Genomic DNA, 27,144 nt, shown 5'->3' on the forward strand with positions numbered 1-27,144 from the left:
AAGGACGCCACTACAATACGATCCGCCAATGTTAGTTAGCAGCCTCTGTAACAGTTTAAGCAAACCTCTGTCAATGTTCTTATTTAAATATTAAAGCCTGTCTCTGCGATTTCAGCCTCATCTATACTTAAGTCCCAGGCCTTGGCAATAATTTAAAAAGGGTTTAATGTTTTATTTTGTATTTATTTTAATGCAAAAATTAGTTAAACATAATTAAATTTGGCGACACTGTCATTTAATAATCTCTTACACACACGTCAAGCAGATTATCTAAAATGTCCTCGTTCCTATTTATCTCAGAGCTGTGAAGATAATTGAATGACTCGTCGACGCCGTCTATATATGCCCGAAAATTGGAGTAATCGCAATTATTGGCTAAGCTGCCTGGGAGCTCAGGACTAAAAACGGCAGGAGATTCCAATGCAATATCCGCATCTTTGTTCACATCCAGCACGGTGGACATATGGGACGATATGATAACGTTTTCACTGGACATTGGAATCTCATCATCTGTATAAATCTAAAAGACAAACAAAATAGAGATGAGTTGTATTCAAAATAGAATGCAAATTATGTACAGATGGGTAGCGAACCATATTAGTATAGCTGAATTTGTTATTAATAATGCTATTGAGGCAAGAGGACTCGTCTATGATGCCAGTAGTGCTTATGATGATGGTACCAAGCTCATATTGTTGCTGCATTCCCTCAGCGATTGCGTTTGTAGTCATCGCCAGCTCGTTGGGACACAGAAATGTGCTATCAGAATCAGGATCCTGTTCCTGTATTCGGGGACTGAGAACATTGGGTAACGATAGACCAAGACCAACTTCTACTTCTGTTAGGGTACGCGTCTTTTCAATTAAATCCAATTGGGCCATATAATGGCTAGGCTGGATTTGTTCAGAGTGTTGTCGGTAGCATAATTGAATGGGTTTTTCCTGAGAGCATTCGCTGTTATTTTGAGTACTCTGAATATTCTCGCAGATTTGGAATTTCGCCAGCGAACAATGATTTTTAGCAATCAATTTTGATTGTCCTGCTTTACGATTACGTATCCGTTTCCTATCACATTTTTTGGGATCAACTCCCAGTTCCCAGTAGCCTCCCTTGCCTTTCTCCTCACGTTTCCGATTGCGAAAACAGTGATGCAGCGAAAGATTATGCCTTATGGAGTTCTGAAAGTACACAAATCCCAATACATGTACATGCTGATCACTGATCAAGACTATATTATGTTACCGACTCACATTCCACTTTTTTCGTGCTCGGAAGAACGCAAACTTTGACTCAATCCATGCACAGATTTGCTGAAGCGTGACACGTCCATTTTCCAGCATTGCCATCCCGATGATATGGGAGTAGTTAAAAGGAGGCTTCTCAGTCACATCGGTTTTATACTTTATCGCAGACTTTTCGTATTCGGCCAAATCTCTGTAAGTCAATGACGAAAATCAATAATATTAATACTCGTATTCATTAACAAATATTTTCTTTTACAGAAGTTGTGAGAGTTCCACAAACATTACAGTTATTCAGTAATATTACGAACAATTTGGGAACTTTAGAAAACGGTTAATTTATAATTTGTAATTTTATTAGAGGTAAGATTTTGGCGAACTTTAGGTCTGTTTTTATAGTCCATTGACACTATTAACAACAACACACAAAGCACTTGCAAAATGCAAGGAGCATGGTTCGGCATACAGCTGTTTCAAGAGACACCAATCTCTATCATCAGTACCGTTCTGCTGACTTGACCAGCGATTCAAGCTTAATGTCAATCTTGAGTCGTTAGAACCAGTTGATAATTCTAAGACGAAAATTGATAAAAATAGCTGTAAAAGCTGATCTTGCCTTTTGTGTGTTGTTGTTGTTGCTGTTGTTATTGAGTTGAAACACCATCGGCATTTTCGTCCAATAAGATTAGGCAAGCCTTGCCTGTTTTGATTCAGAGCTACACACCGAAGTGTGTATGTCCTCTCTGCGTAAATAGCAAAAAAGTGTTGCTTACAAGGCAGTCCGGCGTGTTTTCCATTTATGGTTACAAAATAACAAATGTAAATATCCATTTATAATTAAGTTTATTTGTTTTGTTAGACGTAAGTTTTTGGCGAACTTGAGGTCTGTTTTTATTGTCAATTGACACTTTTAACATTATATTAACTCCATTATAAAATGAATGTTTACATTTGTTGTATTTGTAATTTAGGAAAAAAAATTGAAAATTGCAAAAAAAAATTAAAAAATAATGCTAATGCCATAAATATTTAAAAAGTTAAAAAGTAAAAAATCATAATTAAAGCAAAAATATAATATATAATATAATAAAATTTAATATAATATATTTATAAGACAAAGACATTGCCAAAAAAATATAAATCAGTTTAGTTTAAAAAGATTTAGCAGTAACATAAATTTAAAAGTCAAAAAATTATTTAAAAGAATTTGGTTTAAGATTTAACACAATTAAACATTTTTCATTTTAAAATGTTATTAATTTTTGTTCGATTTTTGTAAGCCTATAAAATTAGTTTAAAAAAAAACTTGTGGGAAAGTATACAGTCGATAGAGAAGCTGTAATTAATCTATAAATGTGAAATTAGTCTATGAGAAATCTCTGTATTAATTGTTATCTCTCACCGCTGAATTTTGTTGATGAATATATCATATCGCTCTGCGGGGCTTAGACGCTTTGTAGGTGCAACAGGATTTGCGGTCAAGCTATGTTTTCTTGATTCGGAATAGGAAACTAAATTGGGAGTGATGCATTTCTTTGTCAAGCTCTTTGAATTAGTATTACTCGCATAATCCAAAATATTTTCTTTCTTTTGACAATTAACATTTGCGTTAACGGTCGTTCTGATCTGATTGCCAGGCAATGTGATATGGGTATTTGTATTTATATCATCCTCAGAGTTACCATCGATAGTTTTTGGCCAAGTTACATTTTGGTTACGCAGCAGCCAATTTAAATTTGTTAGTTCGCGCTCCTCATCAGATTCATCCACTTCAGAAGACTTGCAACTGTCGTCTTCTCGCAGCTTCTTTTTTGATGTAATCATCATCTGTTTTTCTCCTGTAATTTATGATATAAAATGTATTCTTTACTCTTCTTTTGGTATATTTACGAGTATTAACTTTAAACTTGCCAACCCTATTCTTTACTGAGTAAAATCTAGATTGTCATTGGCTCTTCTTGGTACCAATGGACAACGATGGCGTGATTGGCCAGAATGAGGGTGGTAAGTATCCGATTGTGAGTGAGGATGCGCCCTGAAGACCGCTGTCGCCATTTTGAAATTAAACCATTATCAAGTCTCGGTCTGAAAGCTTACAGTGTTTCGCGATTTTCAATTTATATATATTTATACTTATAAATTTACATATATGCGTATAGGATATTTTGGTTAGAAAAGTTCTGTTAAGTATAAACTTAAAACTATCCTCCTTTTGTCAGTCGCACGGATTTTCACAGCTATATTTTACTCCGACTGAGAGTATATGTACATAGAACAAAATCCAATAAATCTCCTACATATATGTATGTGAAAGCAGATCTACGGTATTTCTTATTTTGGAACCACAAGAATATTTCAATTATTTAGTTCGAAACTGCTTTGAAAATTTCATCAAGAACATTAAATATTCTTAACATTTGTATACATATTATATATATAGCAAATTGTAACTAATTCAAATACATTTCAGCTAATGCTTACAATTTTATTTGTAAGCATTTTATATAAATAAATAAATAAATTTCACACATTTTCGAAAGTAGAAAGAGAAAACACTGACATAGTTTCTGCCACACCAAATCCTGATGAAACCACGAATAAATGCCATGATTGATTTTTAATCTTGAAATTTATGCAAGAAGAGAATGTAAGATTTCTTTCCCCACATATTTAAAGCTTTTTTTTTTGGACTGAACAATTCCTTTTATGGGATATTTCGAAAACGCACACTCTCGACCTTTACGTTCTTACTTGATTCAGTAAGTATGGAGCGAAAGAATCCGAAAATATACATTTATATTTATTTAATTTTGAGTAGCTCGTTCGGTCATTAGGTATACACTCAGAAGGGCTTGAGCATGTTCCTTAATGACGGTTATATTTCTTTTGCACAGCTCTATATTATGATTAAAATTTTAAAAATTAGTTAATATATATATATATTTTTTTAAACTGTACTTGATTTGTATGTATTTTATGTTTTGATAGAAATTGTTCCTTTTTTTGTATTTTACTGTTTTGTATTTACTGTTAGATAATCTCTTTTCACTTAAGTCTCGATAGTTCCATATAAAAGAAAAGTTTGTAATACACTAAAATTTTCTATATTTCTGCAGTTAAATTATCTTTATAAAATCCTCGCTGATTTAATATATGTATATGTAGTATAGAAGAATTTTTACCTAACTGTTTCGACTGAGCGGTAGGAATTACACTGCAGTTCCACAGCTCTCTACACCTGTGCTCTGTACCTGGTCCGCGTAGCACTGCCAACCCTTATTGTCCGGTATATAGGTGGTATTGAAGTGGTGAAATTGGTCGGTAGTCTGTCCATAAGTATTAGTGGGCGGCGGTACAGAGTATAGAGTTGAGCAGGTGTAGGATGTAGATAACGAGCATATGGTCAGAACTGTTCAGTGACCTAGAACGTTTCTGTCGTGTGGTAGCGAGGACTTGGTCAAAGACAGCTGCAGAATGTTCCTGATTGAACCCCTAATGGAGACGCCTCTGTTCTCTGTACTCCGTTCTAAATAATGTCCCCGAACCCTTGAAAGTATATATACAAATAAAGTCGTGTTATAGCCGACTAGCAACGACTGAACATCGACCACCGTCCACTGACTCACGAAATCTTTCGGACACAATACCAACCCCTATTTCGTGATGAACATGGTTATGGTCAGCGGGTATAACACTTGTCGTTAGCCTTTACCCCATAAACATATTCAAACCTTGGTTTTATTCTGCATTCAAAAAGTTGGCATTCATAATACGAGTATGAATTCGAGCGAAGGGACTTGTAGGGTTGGTCCTTCGATTCCAATGTGTAACATCCAATGAGTATATCCGTGATAATCAAATTTTCAAACTCTCACTACAGCTTAAAGACCCGGATATAAGGTCGAAATGGGCTTGTTTTTTGTTATTCGAAAAGGGGTACAATCCTACGAACGAAGTTGTGAATAATTTATTATAATAAATTATACATTTTTTATAATATAATATATTTGTTTCGCTCAGCAGGGCGTTGTTTTACAAGCAGCGAACGCGTTTTGAGGGAAAGCATCAATGGATCAAATAAATCTGCAGGGAAACCGTATTATTCACTAGAAGAAATGTTGACCATTTATCGACAACTTAACTCTAATTTGATTCTGCGTCTAAATGGAAAAATATAATTTCTTACCTTCGCTTTCCATGCTTTGGGTCATAGTTCATATTATCCATACATCAAACCGCCATAAATTTGCCCAATCTTAATCGATTTCCTTGTGGAATATAAATTTTATATTGTTTTGACCTCTAATTTGATTCTGCATCAAAATTGGAACATGTCTAATGCTTTGGGTCATAGCTCATTTTCTACATACTTTACACTTTACACTTTTCAGAACTTCAAACCATCATAGCTTTGTCAAATCTACACCGATTTCCTTCCGGATTAAAAATTTTTGTATTTTTTTCAGCTCTATTTTGACTCCGCATCGAAATTGGAAAGTATTATATTTTTGCCTTCACTATCAATTTTTTCCATGGATATAGTCACTGTCCTTTTTTCCAGACATTCCCAGTGACACTATATCAGTACTTCAAAATGTCATAACTTTGTCAAATCTGCATCAAAATTTAAAAGTTAAATTTTACCCTTACTGTCAATTTTTTTCATACTTGCTTTTTCAAACTGTCATAACATCAAATTTATCTCTATGGAATTAGCCTACATTTTGATTCTGCATAAAAATTGGAAAATGATTGACACTATTTTTAAAGGAACAAAATAAATAAGTAAATTTACAGTGTAGTGTCGTATATTTAATATATTTACAAACATATGTACTGGCACAATATTCATTTTGAACAACATATTTAAAGACATAAATGCAATAATTTATAGGTAATACAGCTTAGCTAATAACAATATAAATATTATAATAATTATTTAAAACATTATATGCACTTAACATTTAAAACTATATATAAATATTTTAAAATGTACAAAATAATAACTTGTCTTTTTCTATTTACCCAATGACAATAAGTATCGATCGAACATGTGCAAATACGAATATAAGTATAGTAATTTCTTATGTACATTTCAATGATTAATGGCAAACATAATTTGCTACGGCATCGGTTCAATGCTCAATCCTGTTGAGTAAATGCTTTTATGGATTACACTAGGCAACAGCCCAAAAATTAAACGAACGAAACCCACTGCTTTGGATAGATTTTTTTTACTATGGCAGAGTTTTTTTTAGAATTTTTTAAAAATCTGGTATTTTTTTCTTACTTTTTTTTAGAGGTGCGCCCGCTTTTGTCATTCTTACATGTTGATGCAAAAACGGATCTTCTAAAGCTTTAATTTTTCTAAAAGCTAATTAATATATCTATATTTCATTTATACACAATCTTAGATTTAAACTAGTAGTTTTAGAGCTATCAATTTTTGAATTAAGAAAATTATGTTTTTTGCTCAGCTTGTTATCACCTTTTTTTACTTTAAAATTCAAGGAAAGCTCTAAAAAAATTATTTAAATTTTCGTTTATATTTTACTTACATAGCTGTATTAATGACGCGATGTTTAAGATATGATTCATACAAATCTATGGCGAAACGGCGATATACATTGTTTTTATCTGTATCGATGTTTTTTTTTTCGATTTTTATGACTTCCTTATGGAGCAGCATGACCTTTAGTATGAAAACTTCTTGGATTTTTTGAGATACCGTAACCAATCTCCCACAAAATAAATTTGTTGTTACTTTACACATTTTGACCATATTTGGCTCAAATCAGTATTCTATATCATATAGCTGCCATAGGAGGGATCGGATCAGAATCAGCCATTAGTATGAAAACTTCTGCTGTTTCTTAAGAAATATCATCCAATCTCGAAGGTTGTGCATCTGGTAATGTGTTATATGTCCCTACCAAATTTGGTTCAGTTTAGTTAACGTAGCTCAAAAAACAAAAAAGTTTTTCTTACCAAAGGCTGATTCTGAATCGATCCCTCCTATGGCCTCCTATGATATAGTAGACCGATTTGAACCAAATATAGTCAAAATAAGTAAAATAACAACAAATTGATATTGTGTGAGATTGGTTAATGTAGCTCAAAAAATACAAGATTTTCATACGAAAGGTCATGCTGCTCAATAAAGAAGTCATAAAAATCGAAAAAAAACATCGAAACAGATAAAAAAAATGTATATCGCCGTTTCACCATAGATTTGTATGAATCATACAAAGATTAAACGATTAAACGATGCGTAATTAATACAGTTAAGTTAATAAAATAGAAACGAAAATTTAATTTATTATTTTCGAGTTTTCCTTGAATTTTAAAGTAAAAGTAAAAGCTGAAAAAAACTAAGCAAAAAATCATAATTTTCTTAATTCAAAAATTGATAGCTCTAAAACTACTAGTTTATATCTAAGACTGTGCATGACTGAAATATAGATATATTTATTAGCTTTTAGAAAAAGCTTTTGAAAATCGGTTTTGGCATTCACAAGTAATGATGACAAAAGTGGGCGCACCTCGAAAAAAAGTAAGAAAAAAAGCCAGATTTTTAAAAAATTCAAAAAAAAAAAACCCTGCCATTGGCCCTTTATCTATCCAAAAACGTGGGTTTCGTTGGTTAAATAGCCAAAAAGTTCAAATTTGTTGCCTAGTGTTATCAACCCATAGAGTCTAGCCGAAATTAGATCGAGTCAAAGCCAGATAGTTCACTCTCAAGCTAGAAGAAATCCATTCGTAATTGTTATTAAGATATGTACATAAAAGAGTCAAGTGAAATACATACCTTTTCTGGCATGTAAAGGTGTGTATGTGGCAATAAAAAGGTTGAACCTATATCACGTTCAGTCATTGTGTTTGGTTCCTATGTAAACAATTATTATTACTTGGACAATAAGCAATTTGTTTGTTATATTAAATACCTCATTTATAGTACTCTGAGTTTGCATATCAAAACAAAGATGCATCGATTTGGTTACAGCCTGAACGGTAGTTTCATCGAAGGATCGCACATCCGCTGATCTATTGAGTAAATGTTATATAGGGCTTGAGTTATATTAGTCTTTAAATAGACACTTACATTGCATTCGTCTGAATATTACTCATCCAAGAGCTCATTCTTTGAATCTCCCTGAAAGTAAGCAATTTGTATAACGTCATTTACTTAATTTGATTGACTGACTTACTCGCCTGAGCGTAATATGGCTTCCAAGTTTGATCTGGATATTTGTTGTGCTTTCGGTGAAAGTGTTATAGGCTTATTTTCATTTTCATTTCCTTTCAGATCAGCTACTCGATCGCTTACAATTGCAGATACCTCAAAGCCAGCTGACACCAAGGCTCCACTTTTTTGAGGCATTTCTGAGGAGTCGCTTATGATAGTCCCAACATTACGAGTACTCGCATTATTATCATTGTAAGTTACATTTTGTTGCGACTGGCTTCGACTTTTTGGCCTGGACTTGTCGATTTCATCCATTGTCATTTGGGCTTTAGGTAAGACGGTCGGATGGAAGTACCTTGCTCGCGGAATCATTACTGTAAGAGATCGATCCGATTGCTCCGCTTGAGTCATATCTATGTTGCTGAAAGTCGATCGATTAATAGGTTCATTAGGGCCTTTGCTTTCATAATGATTACTGTTGACCTTCTCCCTAAATTTATTCAGAGTCTTGCCAGACTTGATGTTACTTTTGATAGCTTGGCCTTTACTCGTATTAGCCACATCAATGGACTTCTGTAATCAATAGTTAATCTAATTATAAAAGACATGTTATAAAATGAGAACATACCTTATATGAATATGGCTCCGAAATGTGACTTGAGTCACTATTCGAATCATTCAATATAGCATGCTTATCGATGCTACGCTCTTGAAAGAAGTCGGCTGGGGACATTTTTCGAGAAGCTGTCAATAGGCTCGGATGATGGTAATTGGATGCTGTTATAAATATGGGGCTTGTCAAGGAGTCACCGTGAACTTTTCGTCTTGAATAAATGAGCAGCATGCAAACGAGGAGTACAACAAACACCGTCACAATTACAATGATACAGATTAATAGGATTTTTAAATTTAGTTGGCATGTTATTCCGGTATACCAGGCAAAGCATTCGCACACTGCAGTTCCATTTAAGGATTGCGTGATACAATTGCCATGATAATTGCACTTATCACAGCCAATAAGCTTGTCGGAACAATGACGACCAGGATAAATCGGATTGTCCGATAGGTCTGCATAGCCATCTGGACAGATGCAAGTATAGCTGCCCACCAAGTTAAAGCATTGCGCATGCATTGCACAATCATTGAAGGTTCTATTGCCGCACTCGTTGAAATCTATAAATAAACACAAGAAAAGACAGGAGCTTAATCACAAAAACTAAAAAATAATAATTATATTTTATTTTGATTTTAAAAGATGAAAATAAGAGTTATATTATGATTTTTGACTAACAATGAATATTTACTTATTAAATTAAATTTTTTCATAATTTTTATATAATAATAATCCCACAAAAAAAAACCTCTACACGAGGTAAAAGTCTAGTGACGAAAGCAATTTCAAGCCCCAAAATTTCTGATATCCAATTTTGTGATGAGCAAAATTCAGTTTAATATAAAATATTTAAATAAAAATATAAATTAATAAAAAAAAAAAAACGAAAATTGGCTTTGTGCACTGTGCGCAAAATGGGTAAGCGTCTTTGTACATAAAAATTACCTTTTGCGCAGTGCCGAATGACAATTTTTTTTTTAAATATATTTTTTTTAATTATAAAGAAAACTAGGGGGCTCTGCCCCCTGCTCGCTTGGCTCCCGTTGCTACAGTCGAGCATACTTTACTGTCGGAGACCCCGTACTTACTATGAAAAAAAAAGTTTTTCATACTAAGACTTGGATTTCGCCCGATCGGTCCTATGACAGCTATATGATATAGTGGTCCGACATGAACCAACTTTGGTCAGGATATATAAAACCAAGTTAAATGCATATTGTATCAGTTTGGTTAAGATATCTCATATAACCAAAAAGTTTTTCGTACTAAAACGTGATTTTCGACCGATAGAAAAATGTAAATATTCAGTTAACAGGTAATATCTTCCAAACTCCTCAGCCAAAATTTATGTTTCATATACCAAAAAACCAAAAAAAGAATTAAGGTACTACAACATACTAAAATAATAATAATAATAATAAGAATCGTTAGAGCCGTTTTGCCAGAAATCGCCAAAATGGAAGCTAAACAAACCCAATAGACCCCTGTACTTTTTTTAAGTACGGGGTCTAAAAACTTTATTTCACCTGTAAAATGTTACCTGGTACTTAAGAAAAAAGTTTAAAGGTACGCCTAAAAGCCCTCAAACACACCTTTGATATATATACACACCAATGATATATAGAACATATCTGTAGCTTCTATGGTTTGGAAACTGTTGATCAATTTCAGCGGGATTTAGCGTTTTCCCGCCAAACTAGCTGTTTTCTCAAAAAGTCGTAGATCAAACATATCTAGATTTTTGAAATGGAATAGATCCTCATCATTACATCTAAGCTCTTTTAGCGCTTTGATACAAACAGACAAAAAAACAAACTTTCAAACAGACTTTTCATTTCATTTTGAGAAGTCCACTAAAAATTTCAAATTTATTTATCTTTTGAACCAGTTATCGGATTTGAGTGATCGAGGTATCAATCAACGCGTATTTTTAATTAGAATTAAAAAAAAAATTGAACAAAATTTAACCAAAAGGCCCCAATAGCCCCATTAGCTGCAATCATTGAAATTTTTACCCTCCCACTTGCACCCCCGTATCTCATGACCCAGGTGAATTAGAAAAAGTTTTGGTATGTCATTTTGTAAGTTAGGACTAATCCTTTCGATCGGTATACAACTCGATCTGATCGGACAGTCATAGCAAATTTTCCAAACTAGCTGTATATATTGCTAGTCGCCTTTCGCATCCTTCGTGCTGCTTTCGTCACTAGCGCGAACTGCCGTCAGCAGTGATATTTAAAATTGGCTGGAATTTGTTAAAGTTATTAAATTGCAAAAGTGTTAAAAAAGTGTGAAAAACTGGTGCTTAAAGAAAAAAAAAAAAAATTATTGTACTCTTACCTTGAATTGTCAGAGAATTGATATGCTCTTTTGATGTATACAGTTCCGTTCCACCTATGCTGTAGTTACTCTGTCTAAGGTATTTCTTAAACACGTTTTCTAAACGATTTTCGTCACTGTTTTCTGACAACTGAAATCGAACAAACATAAATATTAAATCAACTTCATGAAATAATAATGCATTTTTATACCTGCAATAAAAATTTGCCAATCACAGCCCCATTATTAGCAGATGTGAACTCTTTCAATTGGACACCATAGTATTCATCGCGAAAATCGGATTGCATTACCATGCGATCGATAGCGTCAAGTATTATTGAGCTTAGATGTCGATATTGACTTGAGGAGTTATTTAGGAACTCATGATTAAATTTGAGTAAATAACTACCAACTCTGCTGGCTGGAACGCTCATCTCGTACGTGTAGGTAGCTGTAATAAAATTATACAAGTTGCATTAATTGTCCAAATTTTTTTTTTTTTTTTTTTTTGACGCAACATAAAAATTAAAAAAAAAATTTATAATAATTGGATATACTAATTGGACTTACGCTTGCATGGTCGATCCGGAAAAATCCGTGCAAAACCCAGACGGCATTCACAGCGACTACCAAATCCTGATATATGCACGCATATTTCGTTTTTGGACGACTTACAAGATGGATTGCAGACATCGGAATGGATTGACTGAGGGGAGCTTGACTCTTTGTTGGAATTTTGTAGTTGAGTTTTATAGGGCGTATCTGTAGCTAATAGAACACCTCCTATTAATACACTGTTTGAGTTAAGGCGAGGCTCAATCTCTTCGTCTCGTGTGGGTAGCTCAAATGATATATTGGAATCGTAGTCTATTTCCAGGACATCGTTGTTTTCATTTTCAATTGGATTTGGATTTGGATTTCCATTTGCATTATCATTGCCAGAGACCTTAGTCATCACTACCAAAATGCTCGAATCATCGGGTCTGATATTCTCAGTCGTGGAAATCATTAATGTGTATTCTGACATTTTTTCAACGTTTCTTTCTCTTGACTTTTCTTTTGATAGTTTCGGGACTTTAATGGGAGTGGAAGGTAATATTCGAGTATACGATTTTGAAAACGATGACCTTATTGGATGAATTAAGTCTTTATTACGACTTTTATCGGTCTTGGTCACAATCTGAGTGTCCAACACCGAAATAAATGAAGTCCTTGAGGCAGGATCTTTGTTAACACTTAATGAATTTAGAAGCAGGTTCGGCTTAAGTTCAGTTGATTCAAATAATACCTGTTTTATTTGTTGTGTTGCAGTTGTTGATGTAGTTGTAATATCTTCTAGAACATCTGATAATTGATTTGTATCTACTGACTTACTATTAATGGGATCTATGGCAAAGTTTAGATTTATTCCCGTAGGCAACACCACTTCGGAGGACTCCAATGAAAGGTGTGGACTCTGATTAATGTAAAGTGAGCTATGATTTACAGTTCTATAGCCATTAATACTGACAGTATTGGTTTTCCACGTGTTCGTTGACAATAAAGATAGTTCGATACTCGATGTCGTTGCCGGTTTTAACACCTTACGAGTATTGGCTTTGGTTTCTGTGAAGACTTTATGATCTAAGAACAATATGTTTGTCCTTAAGGTTTTTTCGTGTATGGGCATTATCATGGGCTTTATATTAATAGCTGAATACTGATGTGAAATTGACTTCGTTATAGTTGTGGTCTTGTGTATTTTCTGGGTCTTTATCGCGCTTTCTGTGTATTTCACTATCGAAGAATGTCTCTTTTCGAAATGTAATGAGTTTCTTAATGTTGTGTTTGGTGCATTATCATATGAGATTGAAGTCCGAGTACGTTCTACTTTAAAGTTGGGAACCACTGTAGATGAGTGTATAGGAGTGGAGAGAATTATATTATCTGCTGATTTAAGTATAGAACTGAAATTTCTATTAACTGATGATGATGATGACAATGCTGGTGCTGGTGGTGGAGGTGGTTGCAATCCCAAAGCTTTTAGTTTAGTTTCGTAAATCAAGGTGTTTTTCAAATTTGGTGTTAAATATGAGGAAATAGGCGGAGGCGACAAAACTGTGGCCCCACTATCCACATATATATTGGTCGATGCAGCAAAAGGTCGAATAAACTCGGACATAAGTTGAGACTTTAAGTTGAAGCCCTCACCAGTTGCAAAATATAACTTTTTCGGAATATTGCTAACGACTGCAACGGATCCTTTTCGATGTTCAGTCCGATTTGGAAGTGGCTTTTGAAAAGGTTGCCCCAAACCTAAATCGATAGTTTTGTAGCTTTGTATCGATTCTTGTATTGATAAAGATGGGCTTTGTTTCGATTTTAGGCGCTGAGTACTCGAATTTAAAATATGGGCAGCACTAGGATTATTTTTTGAATTGTAAGTTGCATATGCAGCGGTTTGATCTGAAGATTCCTTTTCTTGGAGGCTTGTTGAATTAGGATTGTTTAATTTTAGATAAACTAATTGCTTGTTGGTCGCCGTAGGATTTGAATCCGTCCACTTGAATACATCTTCAATAACGTTTTTGTTTTGAATATGTGTCGTAACATCAGCTGGGTATAATGTTTGTGGATTAATTGACATTAATGTTGTGTTGAAGTATAATAAGTTTCTGTTTGGCTTCTTCATCTTGTTATAAAAATTCGCAGTAGAGCTTGCAGATGGAATCCTGTGTACCATTGGGGTTCCTTCTAATGTTTTGGATAGGTTCTGATTGCGTTGCTTAAGTGTGCTGGCTGTACTGTAGTGTTCGTCATCATAAGGCGGCTCAACAGCCAATTGTGTACTTTGAGGTGATAGCCGTACTTCGACATGAGCTTTATTAAGTGGTATCTTAACCAAGGGCATTGGTGGTACAGGAATTTGTCCTTGAACGGCAGTGGCAACTGGAAAATTCTCATTATCTCTCTTAAAGGTCAGAGGCGGTACATTCATGTTAACGTTGTGACTGAGCACATCCAATTTGAAATTGACTTGGTGGTGGGCAGCCGGTATGTCCGGTATAGCCAGTAAAGCCGGTAAAGCCGGTATAGCCGGTATAGCCGGTAAAGCCGGTATGGATTGTTTGGTGGAATGCTTCGAGGGTACCTGCATATATTGTGAACTTTCAAAGATTGGGTATCGCGTAACCGCTGGCAATTTAGTACTGAATATCTGCGGTATTTGCTTGATTTCCAGAATTTCATTATTTTTCAGTTCCGAGTTAAGATTGGCAATTTGTTGTTCAGAGCCGTATATGTGGCTATTAAAGTTATAGTTCTGTTTATTGTACGACATTGGTGATCTAAGTTGGTAAGTTATAGAAGCCGCGACTCCTGGAGCGGATTGATGTAGATATTCAGAGGCTACTGATGAACTCATATGCTTGGAATATGAGTTCAAAACTTGTGAGGGTGGTCTTAGTATTGTTATGGTTTTATAATCATCATCGGGGAACACTCGATTGAATCCATCCTGATCGTAAGCAGCCAGAGATCCTTCAGCTAGAGGGATAACTTGTGGCGGTATAAGGGAAAGCGGAATCATCGAGGGAGTCCAGGATTTCTTTTTTAATGGTGATGGTTGCAAATAAACAAGATTCTGATTTTGATTCTGAGCCGATTTATTGTGATACTCGAGACGGGATAACGAAAACTGTGCTCCAATGCCATTTGGCTTCCCAATAATAATATCGTTGGCATTGGCATTGATAATCTCGCCGGGTCGTATGGGAATACCCTTATTTAATAAGGAATGCTGATAGACAGGCTCTGGTGGCCTTAAGGATTGAATATAGTTGCGGTAAATGTCATTGTAATTGTTATTATTATTATTGTTGTTATTGTTATTGTTATTGTTATGTTGCTGCAATTGCCAGTTGTCATCGATGACATCAAGGTCGGAAAAATCGAATTCGGGTGGGTTAATGTGCAGACTGTGTGCCGATGGCCTATTAAGGTTAATGTCCAGTTCAGTCTCACTTACATTTTCATTTTCAGTTGATTTGTTTTCCGGACTGCTGTATCTGCTGGATAATAGTATATTCGAATTAACATTTTGCTTGCTTCCTAATTTATGTGGATCGGCTATTTGGAGAGGTATATAATTCGGGCCCTCTAAAGTGTCTTGACTTTGGCTTTGACTAGTTGGTATCTGGTTCTTCGCTTCGGTTGCTATGCTGGAGATCTGTTTTGTCTGTTGCGACTGTCTGCTCACCAGATTCTTTTGCAGTAAGTCAGCCATTACGTTGAATACTGGCCGAAATCGTTGTAGATTTAAAGATCCAATAAGTTGTTCAACATTTGATGACGGTGAATGTGACGGTGAAGGTGACGGTGGCGGTATATTTTTCAAAGGCCGTATATAAACATCCTTGATCTCAGACTCTGCCAAATTTAATCCATCTTCTGATTCTGTTTCTGCTTCTGTTTCGGAATCTGTTTCGGTATCTGACAGGTCATTTTCGACTGAGCTGGGCCTAATGGTAATTGAAGGCTTTGATGAGTGAATCATTGAGACATTTAAAGTGTTCACATTTTTTAAACTAACATCCATTGCATTTTGATTTAGTTTTAAAGAAGATGTTGTGGGTGCAAGTGATCCTTTTGGTATACTGACTGCAGTTACGTTCAAGGTTTGACCGTTCAACAATGTAGCCAATGTTATCAGAACCTTTCGGTTATTCTTAACGTTCTTTTGCATTAGCTCATGTCGGAATATGGACACAAGTTCCGAACTCAATACCGAACTAGGCACAATATCTGTTACCACACTTTCTATGACCTTTGTGTGTAACTTGGTCGATAGCGACTCTTTGTTCGATTTGACAGATGTAAGAGCTGGAGTCACTAGATACGAAACAGTTGTCAAAAAAACTTTCGTTGCATATATGTGAACATCCCGATCCTGATCCCGATCCTGATCCCGATCCTGATCCCGATCCTGATCCCGATCTTGATCCAGATCAGAGCTAGAGTGCAGCTTTGTAGAACCGCGAGCTGGTATTGATTGGGTAATTACCACTTGGGTCAGAATGCTCTCATCGGTTAAGATTTTCGTTGATTCGAAAGCATCTTGAATGGATTTCGTTAGAGAAAGCCGACTATAGTATGTGTTTGTTTCCTGTAAGGGGGTGGCTTCCTCTGAAGGCTGCAGGAAAGATATGTAGTCCTCAGGCCCAGTTACTGTGTTGATTATTGTATAGCTAGATGTGAGCACAAGATCGTTGTTCCTCATCTTGTTAAAGTAGTGATACGTAGTTGGAAATATGCCAACAACCAGCTCGGGTGTCTAAATAAGAATTTAAGATTTAAGATATTATAATCAAGAGTATATATCGGTTTCAATTGATTTGAGCAGACATTACTTACATTTAAAAGAGTTAAACCCATCGGTAAATGAGTGCTCGCTCGTAAATAGTTGCGTTCCTCAGTGTGACGATTAGAGACGACCTTTTCGGCACTTTCAACAGTGGTGCTTCCGTTGAAAAGGTATGTCGTATGATATGTGTAGGTTGTAAGACAAGTCTTCGTTATAAACTGGTTGTCAATAATGGGAATTGTGAACTTGTCCTGCATTATGAAAGTGTATTGCATTAAGTTCTATATTGTTAAGTTCCACAATTGTGTACCTAAGTATTATTACCTGCTTGGCAGTGGGCAAAGCTAATATCATATGGTTAATGAGTGTGCTTGGTGCAAAGGTCACTGGTTTCTTCTTCTTGGTTTCTTGAGTTTGAGTTTGAAGAAGTTGCGACGATGAAGACGGTATGCTGCTCACCTTATCACTATGCTTTACCCTGTCGCTAGCAATTATCAGTTCCACTCCATTCGACATAATATGCGTAGCGAGATTGAATCTGGCCTCGTCTAAGCTCTTATCAGACATGTCCCCTATATAAAGGACTGCACTTTTACTTTGTGTTGTATTGAGGTTAACATGACTTTTATTGTATCCTGCATTAATTAATTTTAAACATTATTAAGTGACTTGGGACTTAAAGTCATTTTCAGACCATATTATGCATATTATGCAAGGTCGGAGAACTCTTTAATCTATTGCGGGTATATTGGGTATAAAATGAGTTGTAATCATAAAAGGACCTCTGTACATAGAAATTCCACATTTATATATATTTATATTATCCGAACAACAATAATTAATTAAATAAATGTTAGTTTGTGTTTATTGAAATTTATTTATTTTCTGAAAAGTGTAAATACAAAAAAATACAAAATACGAAATAAAAGTACTGACTTTACATAATTAATTTTAGATTTGAGTGCAAATAACATTTTGTACATTCGTATATATGTATTAAAAGAATATTTTTTTACTATACTATACCTTTATTTTATTCTCATAAAAATTAATATCAGTGTATATTATAGAACTTATAAGTAATTTAAAATTTAAAATATATGGTATTGTACGCAAATATATTTCATTATAGTTAATTAGTTTGAAACAGAAATAAAATATAATTTAAATTTGCAGAGGCTTAAGTTTCCAAGAGACCACTGCATCCCGTGTTATAAGTTTGAAGATATGAAGTAAATGTGTCGGACAGCTTGGAATTTTAAAGGAATTCATTCTCTCAAAGGGTGTATTACGAGTCCTAATGCAACACAGATTATTTATACCTAGGTGTATGCTAAAAACTGAACTTGATATATCTTAGATAAGACGATTTAATGAAAGCACAATGTTCGTCTGCACTGAACTTTGCACGTTGGACAACACTCGTATAATATGGATTCGAGAATCTCATTCGCTAGTATGTCAAAAGAATAGAAATAATATTCAAGTAGCAACTAAAAAGGATCTTTTAGGATCATTGTCCCTAAACGACTCTTTGATAATGGATATTAAGGTGTAAGGTATAAGGATATTATTTGATATTAACACTTACAACTAAATAAGTAGCTTAGATCATATTTTTACATTTTGCTTGAATGGAAGTGTATGTGTGTGGGTGTGGGTGTGGGTGTGTGTGTATTCTTACCAAGTATTCATCAGCATAATTAAATATTGGCAATACAAGTACTATCCAAAACTAGTTCGCTTGTGTGGAAATAGCGAAAGTTTCATAGATCTGGCTGGGTGTAATGGTCAGTGTGATCGGCAGAACTCGGGTGTTTATTCGGGTAAATGTTGATATTGATTGCAGTATTTCGTGTTGACCGTTGTGAACACGCTCCACGACATATGTGTAGGTTCGTGTCGATAATTCAGTACTTGTTGTGGTTAGAGTCAATATCTGTCCGTTGACTGTATCTGCATCTTTATCCTGATCAACGTTGATCGTTGATCGTTGGATTAAGGCTGAAGTTGTTACTATTGGTGTTGGAGTTGGAGTTGTCGGTAAAGCTGTTGATTCGATTGATTTAACTGATTGAGCTGTGCTGAATTTGTTTCTATTTGCTGTTCTATATTTAAAGATTACAACACGATGTTTCTTTGGCTGTCTGTGTAAATTTTCGTTCAATATGCTGCTGTTGTTGTTGTTATTGTTGCTGTTGTTATCATTGACTAGTGATGATGGGTAACCATTTATCGGTTTACGCCGCACAAGCACTTTTCGTAATCGAGACATGGGGGTGGCATCTCTTCTTCTTCTTCTTCTTCTACGCTTCCCACTTCTCTGAGGATGTGTTGTGGACAATGTTGTGACCTGCAACTGTAGTGGGAACAACTCAGTGAGGCCACCTAATCTAAAAAATGCTGCGATACATTTAATAGTTGATCTGTACTTAAGGTACTTAAGGTGCTACTCGTATCCGTACTCGTACTCGTACTCGTACTTAAGGCCTGCTTTGTGGCCTTGGCATACCACAAATCGACATCTCCAATGATACTCTCTAGCGAAGCGGTTTGAGTCTTCGACTCACAGCCTTCTGCACTTTCCTGGCAATCATCTAAGGCCGACTTGATCGAGTTTTGCATCTTTAGTTGCTCTTGTTCTTGCTCTAGCTCCAGATTCAAGTCAAGAGGTACATACGAGTACAGGTTGATCTTTTCGCTACCGCCAAACTCATACAGATCTTCGGGACTATTGAGTCCAGCAGTCTGTAGTATTGGCATTGCCTGTCTCTTATGTAAGCTGCTCGCATGATCATTGGTATTATGAACTGTGGATAAAATGGTGCTAAACTCCCCAGGTCTACGTCCTGAAACATAAAGTGTTATTACACTGCTCTCTTCTTCTGGTTGTTGCTGCTGTTGCTGTTGTTGCTTATGACGCTTGTGAGATTTCCCCGACTTTCTGGGCTTCTTTCGACTGCTTTTATTCGCGGAACGACTCTGATTTGTGTCGTTATCAGACACTATGATATCATCAATATTATCGCGCACATCAATATCAGCATCCAGCATCAGCTGGTCGTCCAAGTCCTGCAGATTCTCACCCAAAAATATCTGCGGCATTGTCGTATGGGATACTTGCGGAATTTGCTGCTGCTGCTGTTGTTGCTGTTGCTGAAGCAGTAGCTGTTGCAGTAGTAAACTATTCACCTGTGCCACCTGTCCTCCTACCTGTTGTTGTTGCTGCTGCAGCTGAGGCTGCTGGGTTGGAGTATTTATTATAGTGTCTACGCTATATTCTGTGGCTGTTATTGTTTGAGCAGTCGTATCAAAGACTGTTGTGAGGATCTTTTTGCCTTGGAATGTTATTGGGAGTATTGTGGACTTGCCATCATATATTGTGGTCACATAGGTGGACGTATGGGTCCGATACTCTGTCTGTGGTTGCGGTGCAGGTTGCGGTGGCAGCGATGGCTCCAGTCCAGCCACGCCCACAATAGACTGACCCTGTGGCTGACCCAAGGCGCCAAGCAGCTGATTCGCCGGTAAATTGATGTTGCCCAATAATAGCTGCGATAGCAATATATTGGCCAGTGGAGCATTTGCCGATATCTGCGGCTGTACCGTCGACACAACGTTTTCGACGGAGTACACCGTCGACGGCAGTATGTGGGAGAAGGAGGTTTTCCGTCCACGGATCGTAGTGGGCGTAAAGGTCACTGTTGTTGTCGTTGTATCGTGTAGAAGATAACGAGTGAGCTCTGTGACTCCGGCGGGACTGATGCTCGTATCCTCTCTCGTTAGGTAGAGTGAGGCTTGTCCATTATTACCCAGGATTTTCGTATATTGATTAGGTCCCAAAACCTCTATGCTTGTCTTACCGGTCACAATGTTCTTGTATTCGGTCACCTGACCATTTACAACCGGCACTGTTACCTCCGCTGGTATTACATGGGTCACCGTAATCGTGGCGCTTCCCAGATCTGTTAAATTTGGATCCGAGCTATAATCGTTGCGACCTCTTCCACGCATAGAACCTCGTCCTCTCGTTGAACCGCCTGCGTTGCCATTATTTCGTGAACGGGATGTTCCTGTCGTACGCAATCCAGGAGGATCGACAGTGTTGTGATTGTGATTATGGCTTGTGTAACTTTTTAAACGTCGAGAGCTGGGGGAACTAGTTGTGCGTCGCAGCGATGACTGCTGCTGACGTCGAAAATTTGAGGAGGATGTACCACCAGCACCTGGTCTTGTAATACTCTTAATAGTTGTATCCTTCTCTCGGAGTGTAAACTGCGTTCGCGGCGATGTGGGTCGAGTGGGACGTATAGACCGATGTCCCGATGTCGATGCTTGAGTTGCACTCGAAGGACTGGATTGGGACTGCGATTGCGAATGAAATCGGGAGCCAAATCTCGAATTAATTTTCGAACGAGGTGTACTGAGCGTCGTTTCATTCACCTCTTCGATTTTTTCTGGCTTTGGCTCTTCGGTAGTGGCAGTTTTGGGTCGACGGAACCGAAAACGGCTTCGATTCAAGGTATCCGCCTGACGACGAACCCGGGAATGAGCTGTGCTTTTTTTGTTAGATCGTCTGCGGCGGTTTTCCTCCTTTTGGCCATCGTCATCAGTGCCATCTTCGTCTTCTTCTCCATCTGCATCGTCATCGTCATCGTCATATTCCGAATCGTCAGTTTCATTCTGATTCAACTCGCTGTCGTTGTTGTTGTTGCTGTTGTTTACAGCTGATTGATCGCTTTCCTTTTGTTGCTGAGTTTGGAAAAGACCTCGTGGTGGAAACAGGGCATTCTGTGGGCGGATCCGTGTCTGAATACTGGATATTGTGGGGCGCTGGAAGCTACGCGGTCGTGGTCTGGCTGTTGTTGTAGTGGTGGTTGTTGTTGTCGTTGATGCCTTGGCCCGTCCTGCAAATGGATTCCTTCTAGGTGAAACAGTGACTCCTGTGCTGGCACTACCATTACTGTTACCATTTCCATTACCATTACTATTATTATTAGCATTACGAGGAGCTGGAGTAAAGCCGATGGGTCTGCTCAATGGTCGACGGAAACGCAAGAGCGGATTTTGATTACGTTTGGAATTTTCCGTGGCATTGTCTTCCTCATCGTTTGTCTCAATTTGCTGCTCCTCCGTTGAATTCTCCTCCTCAACGCCACTAGTACTGGTCTTCCCAAATGCCGGTCCGAGGCCGGAGACTGATGTTGGCTTGATACGTTGCCGAGAGTTGACTCCACTCAATGCCGAGACTCGAAAACCGTTGATGTTGCTGCTGGATGGTCGATATGCGGAGCTTAAGCTCAGGCGTCGTGAACTGGACGCCTGGATGCCTGATGTACGAAAGGTAGATGCGAAGCGGTTCCTGGTCGGAGAAATTCCACTGCTTGCTTGAATAGTACTGCCCAATTGACTAACCGATCCACTCGATGCCTTTATAGGTCGTCCAAATAGACGTCTAGAGCTTGATGAACTCGTTGAACCCGTATCTTGAGGGTTGTTGGGTGTGTTCGAGTTCAGGATGGAAGAAGAACCCCTTCGCGAAGAGCCGAATCTACCCACAGACTTGAGGGCTGGCGTTGCGGTTATCGTCGGCGTTATATCAGATCTGGTTATAATCGTAGCACTGCTTGGACTTGGTGTCTTCTGTTTCGGCGCGAATGTTGGCCTGTTACGGGAAGCAAAGGGTCTTATCACAGGCGCAAATGTACGTTTCTTTGATTGAAATGGTATCCGAGCATTGTTATTGTTATTAATATTGTTGTCATCATCAGTGATGGCGTCGTCGTGTTCCGTAATTGTCTCTGTCGTGTCGCTGTCGCTGTCACTGTTAATACTGCCCTCAACGACATTTGGAGACTCGAGATTTACACCCTGTGTAGTGCTAACAATCATGTCGTCAAGAGTGGCACTTGGTGATATTATGCTTGCTGGACTTGCTTTGTTAAACAGAAAACTAGATGTACTTTCAATTATTTGTGCATAGCGATTGTCTATAATTGTGCCAATCACCTTTGATTGATACAAGGTTGTCGTACTGTTCCCGATTCGAGTACCTTCTATAAGTCGAACCAAACCGGTTTTGTATTGACGCGAAGAAGAAGATGGAGAAACAGAGTCCTGATCACCTAGAGATTCGCTTGGTAAACTTGTAGCCAAGCTCAATTTCTTCGTTTCATCGATATCCAGACTCGATGTACTAGTTGTAAATTCTATACGGCTGCCTTCCTCATTAATCGAAGATTCAATTTTTGTTGTAAAGTACAAAGTGCTCACGCCCTCAGCATCGATAATACGTTTATAATCATAAAAAATCAAGTCAGATGAATTAGTTTCCGCACCTGATATGGGTGGTGATACATCATAAGGATCCGGTGAATTGATTGAGGAGAGTATGGGACTCGGATTTACTACGACGTTCGTCGGTCTGATGATGTTTGTAATTGTCTCTAAACGCGAATCCGTGACAGTGTTGTTGGCCTCGTATGAGGTAGTGTAATAAGTGTACGTCGTATAATAGGTTGTTAGTGCCGACAAATCCGCATCCGTTGTATTAGTACCCATATCCGTATTCGTATCCGTATCTGTATCCGTATCAGACGTAATTGTATTGGCACTCAATGTTTGCAGTACACTTTTCTCTAGATTATCGCTTGCTATTGATATCGAATCTGATTGAATCGTTATTGAACTCAATGTGGTTGACGTTTCGGTTTCAAGCCGTTTCGTTGGCTCAATCACATTCGATATTGTTTCCTCTCTACTAATTGTTGTAATCTCTCCGTCCTTGGCCAGCTTCGTCCAATACGTAAAGGTCGTAAAGTATGTGATCGGTAATGTGGCCTCCTCTTGGCTCAGCATTTTAGTTGGCTGTACCGTTTCGGTGGCAATATTGGTAACTGTCTCCAGGCGACTAACCACATTTGTGATATCTGACACATACATCGTTGTGTAGAATGTGAATGTGGTGAAACTCGTCTGGAGTAGAAGCGTCGCTGATGGTAGTATCTCTTCTGTATTACTTTCGGAACTCACTTGATCGTCCACGGAATCCTTCAGTTGCCCAACTAGATGCTGTTGCTGATCTCCGCTCGAGCTACTAGATCGAACATCTGTTATCAATGTGATATGCTCCTCTCCATTCTCCACATTGCCACTGATATTTTCGGCCTTCAAAGCAATGGATGATTCTGATGCAGTCCGATCCAGAGTTGAAGACATCGATGGCATTTCAATTTGTGCTTCAGTTGTGGCTGTAGCAAGTTCAGTAACGTAATTTGTAAATACTTCAGTCCTGGACATTATTTCCGTTTCACTGTCGGCAAATATTGTTGTGTAATAGGTGTACGTTGTGAAGAAGGTCTTTGTGTACTTGGCATCATCCAGGTAGGTAGTATCTTGGCTTTGTTCCATTACGTGGGTTGCATCATTAGCGCTAGCATGCAATAAGCTCTCCAACTCATCGGGAATTATATATTTTGAAGGCGTAACGGTCGCTGTCGCTGTGATCCTTATAGTTTCAGAATCCGTTTGAGTAGCGGATTTTTCACTCAGAACATCAACTGTTTTTGTCAATTCTTCCTGCTGTTCCGTATTTAAGATTTCTGAAGTAATTACATTCGTTACTATCTCCGTATGGCTAGAAACAGTAGTGGATTTGCCTTGGAAGAAAGTCGTCAAATATGTGTAGGTTGTGTACAGAGTCTTGTAAATGACATCAATCTCATCCAAGCCATTTTCACCATCATAGTCTTCATTCTCATTATCAATGTCAGTGTCAGTGTCATTCTCAGTCTCTTGGTTATTTTCTGGCTCAGTTACGTAGTCTTCCTCGGTATCGGTATCTTTTTCGGTTGAGCTTTCTGTTTTCATCGTTTCCTCCGTGGTAGCCATTTCCGTCTCTGTCTCTTCCAAGGGAATCATTGTGGTTATATCATCAGCCTGAGTCGATTGCGAATTAAACTCTGTAACTGAGTCCGATTCTAATTCTGATTCTGTCTCAGACATATTTGACAAATTCTGTAGCTGTGTCGATTCTTTTATTTGGGACGAATGAATACTCTCATCACGTCTATTATTAGTGAGCTCTTGATCAACTTGTGAGGATTGCAATGTGGCTGAAAGAAGTGGTGTACTTTCTTCATCAAGTGACTTAATCTCTGATGATTGGACAAGATTTGTGATCTCCTCCTTCTTCGCTGTTGTGACATCTATTGTATTACTTATAGCAGTCACTGTATTATTTATAACCCTTGTTGGCTCGATGAAATTCGCAAAGGGATCATCATCAATGAAAATCGTTGTGGCTCCACTGTGTCCCTGAAGATCGGATACGGATTTGGATTCGGACATAGATTCGGTTATAGTTGACTGTGTACTTTGGAGATTCGATTGCTCCTTTGCTTGCGCTTTGGCCAAGGACGCATAGATTTCCTGTATTTCCTGATCTGTCGGCAATGAAAACATGGATTTTGCTTCTGTTTCGCTAACTTCAAAATTCTGAGACGGAGACGGAGACTGAGACGTGGACTCTTCAGTGGCTCGGACTCCGTCAAGTGTAGGAGTTGGAGTTGCTGTGGCAATCAAGCTATTTATTTCCATTTCCGGAATCGATTGAGACGAACTGACTTGAGCCAAATCAGTATCACTAGTATCTTCCACCGCTTCTATGATATTCACATTGTTCAACACTGTGGATACGATTATTTCTGCTCTTGTTGTTGCTTTCTCTGCCAAGGAAACTTTATTATATTGAAGTGGAATATCATCGGTAGTTCGCAGAGTCGCCATTCCCTTTATCGATGTGACGTGACCTATTATCGAGCTGGGCTGAGCGGTGCTTGGTGAAAATACAATTACACTATCGCCCACAATGGTGGTGAAATCGGCAAACCCATAGTATGTGACGGTCGATAGGAGTCGCTTTGGAAAATTCAGAAGCTGCTGCTTCTTTTTACCATGCTCACTTTGTTTCTCCCGCATCAAATGCTGATAGTAAACCTTAGCTGAACGGCCTTCCTCTGTATTTGTATCTGTATCTGTATCTGTATCTGTATTTGCAGTACCAGCAGCTTCTTGGTACCCACTGGGCTCGAAATGATTTTTCACTGTAAACGTTGGCAAATCGCCTATTGGCAACACTTTCTGAGCTGCCAATTTTCGTACTGTATCCTCTGAAAGTCCCGATCCCGACATCACAACTGATTTCAGACCTAAAGATTCTTTAGATATTTTTGAGACGATTGTCGTTTCTACTGGCAGCGATAAACTTGAGCCTTTAATCTTAAGGAAATCCGTGTTTCCTACGAATTCACCAACATCATCAACCGGAACAGGAACAGAAGCAATATCATCCAGGCTGTCATCAATATCTCGCCAATTTGGCGCATCAGCATTGAATAAATCATTGTGACTTTGTAGGTAGGATCGGCTGTGCGGTGGGACACTATCACCCACCCAACTGGTGACGACAGACGGCTGACCATTCTCGAAAAGAACCCGTGAGCTCTTCTTTAGATATTGGGCGTACAGCCGACCGTTATCTAAGGTAGTACCCACCACCTGTGTGGCATATTCTGTTGTAATCCCCTCCTGGATGAAAGTGCGTGCTGTGGATGTTAAGAGACCAACCTCTGGACGAACTGACAGATAGCGGCCGTGTCCATCACCTAACCGACCCGCCCTATCATTATTTACCAACAGGACAGTTGTGAAATCTATACACACACACACACACACACACACACACAAACACACACACGCAAATGGTAAAACAGTAGAAGTGGAACAGAAAATTATTAAGAACATGAAATATTGGAAATTAGATGAATATAGTACAGGTATTTACAGGGTAACATACGTATAATACACATAAATAAGATTTGTTAAAGTTAAAGTTTAAATCAACATGTCCAGAATGTACAGCATAGAGAGAGATGGTGAAATCATTTACATAAAAAGAAATAAAGAAAAGAAGTTTAGAAAGAAGTAATTACATACATTTTCATACATAATAATGTATCGAGATTTATAGGATTTATATTAGTGCAATTAACTTTAACTCTCAATAAATATTTTAAAATTCTTTTTTTTTTTTGTTGTTTTTTTTTTTTTATATACACATATGAAACGAACTGAAGCCTTCCCAAGGGATTGATTTCGGCTTACCATCTGCCAGACGTAAGGCTGGTGTGGGTTTAATATTAAGCTCGTCTGAAATAAAGAAGAAAAAAGCAAATTAAGTTACTGTTCCAAAAATTAAAAGGTTAAAATTAAAAGCCTAACCGATTTATTAAATTTTTTTTAAAGTTACCCATTTCTTCAATTTTTTCCATTGTACATTTTTGTACAACTTTGAACTCCCATAACTTTGTCAAATCTCAGCCAATTTTAACAAGCAATGTCTTATTTAAACAGTATTTGACTTGTAATTTGATGCTACACCTAA

The 27,144-nt window shown here is 37.5% G+C and overlaps 3 protein-coding genes across 3 annotated transcripts in view; all 3 read right to left on the bottom strand.

Annotated features, from left to right (window-relative positions):
- Positions 1 to 227: 227 nt before the first annotated feature.
- LOC117783628 lies at positions 228 to 3,065 on the bottom strand. The gene is made up of 4 exons (XM_034621171.1): positions 2,644 to 3,065; positions 1,251 to 1,434; positions 594 to 1,178; positions 228 to 520 (listed from the first exon to the last, which is right to left on the bottom strand). The coding sequence occupies exons 1-4, from the start codon at positions 3,063 to 3,065 to the stop codon at positions 236 to 238; spliced, it is 1,476 nt and encodes a 491-aa protein (XP_034477062.1). The 3' UTR covers positions 228 to 235.
- A 4,828-nt stretch (positions 3,066 to 7,893) lies between these two features.
- On the bottom strand, positions 7,894 to 17,386 carry LOC117783719. The gene is made up of 17 exons (XM_034621289.1): positions 17,370 to 17,386; positions 17,025 to 17,295; positions 16,751 to 16,951; positions 16,401 to 16,670; positions 15,930 to 16,163; positions 15,586 to 15,875; positions 14,549 to 15,159; positions 14,144 to 14,374; positions 11,930 to 12,082; positions 11,572 to 11,810; positions 11,381 to 11,510; positions 9,056 to 9,600; positions 8,450 to 9,000; positions 8,344 to 8,394; positions 8,186 to 8,285; positions 8,050 to 8,127; positions 7,894 to 7,983 (listed from the first exon to the last, which is right to left on the bottom strand). Exons 1-17 carry the CDS (start codon positions 17,384 to 17,386, stop codon positions 7,948 to 7,950), a joined length of 4,008 nt encoding a protein of 1,335 aa, XP_034477180.1. The 3' UTR covers positions 7,894 to 7,947.
- Positions 17,387 to 19,003: 1,617 nt separating this feature from the next.
- LOC117783818 (serine-rich adhesin for platelets-like) overlaps positions 19,004 to 27,144 on the bottom strand; it is a 13,712-nt gene continuing 5,571 nt past the window's right edge. Inside the window, exons 3-5 of the mRNA XM_034621402.1 lie at positions 26,865 to 26,909; positions 21,683 to 26,413; positions 19,004 to 21,607 (exon numbers count right to left, since the gene is read on the bottom strand). Coding sequence (XP_034477293.1) covers positions 19,089 to 21,607; positions 21,683 to 26,413; positions 26,865 to 26,909 — 7,295 coding nt within the window. The 3' untranslated portion in view covers positions 19,004 to 19,088. The remainder of the gene's footprint in view (positions 21,608 to 21,682; positions 26,414 to 26,864; positions 26,910 to 27,144) is intronic.

Source organism: Drosophila innubila, chromosome 4 (assembly GCF_004354385.1).
Source record: "Drosophila innubila isolate TH190305 chromosome 4, UK_Dinn_1.0, whole genome shotgun sequence".
Lineage (NCBI taxonomy): Eukaryota > Metazoa > Arthropoda > Insecta > Diptera > Drosophilidae > Drosophila > Drosophila innubila.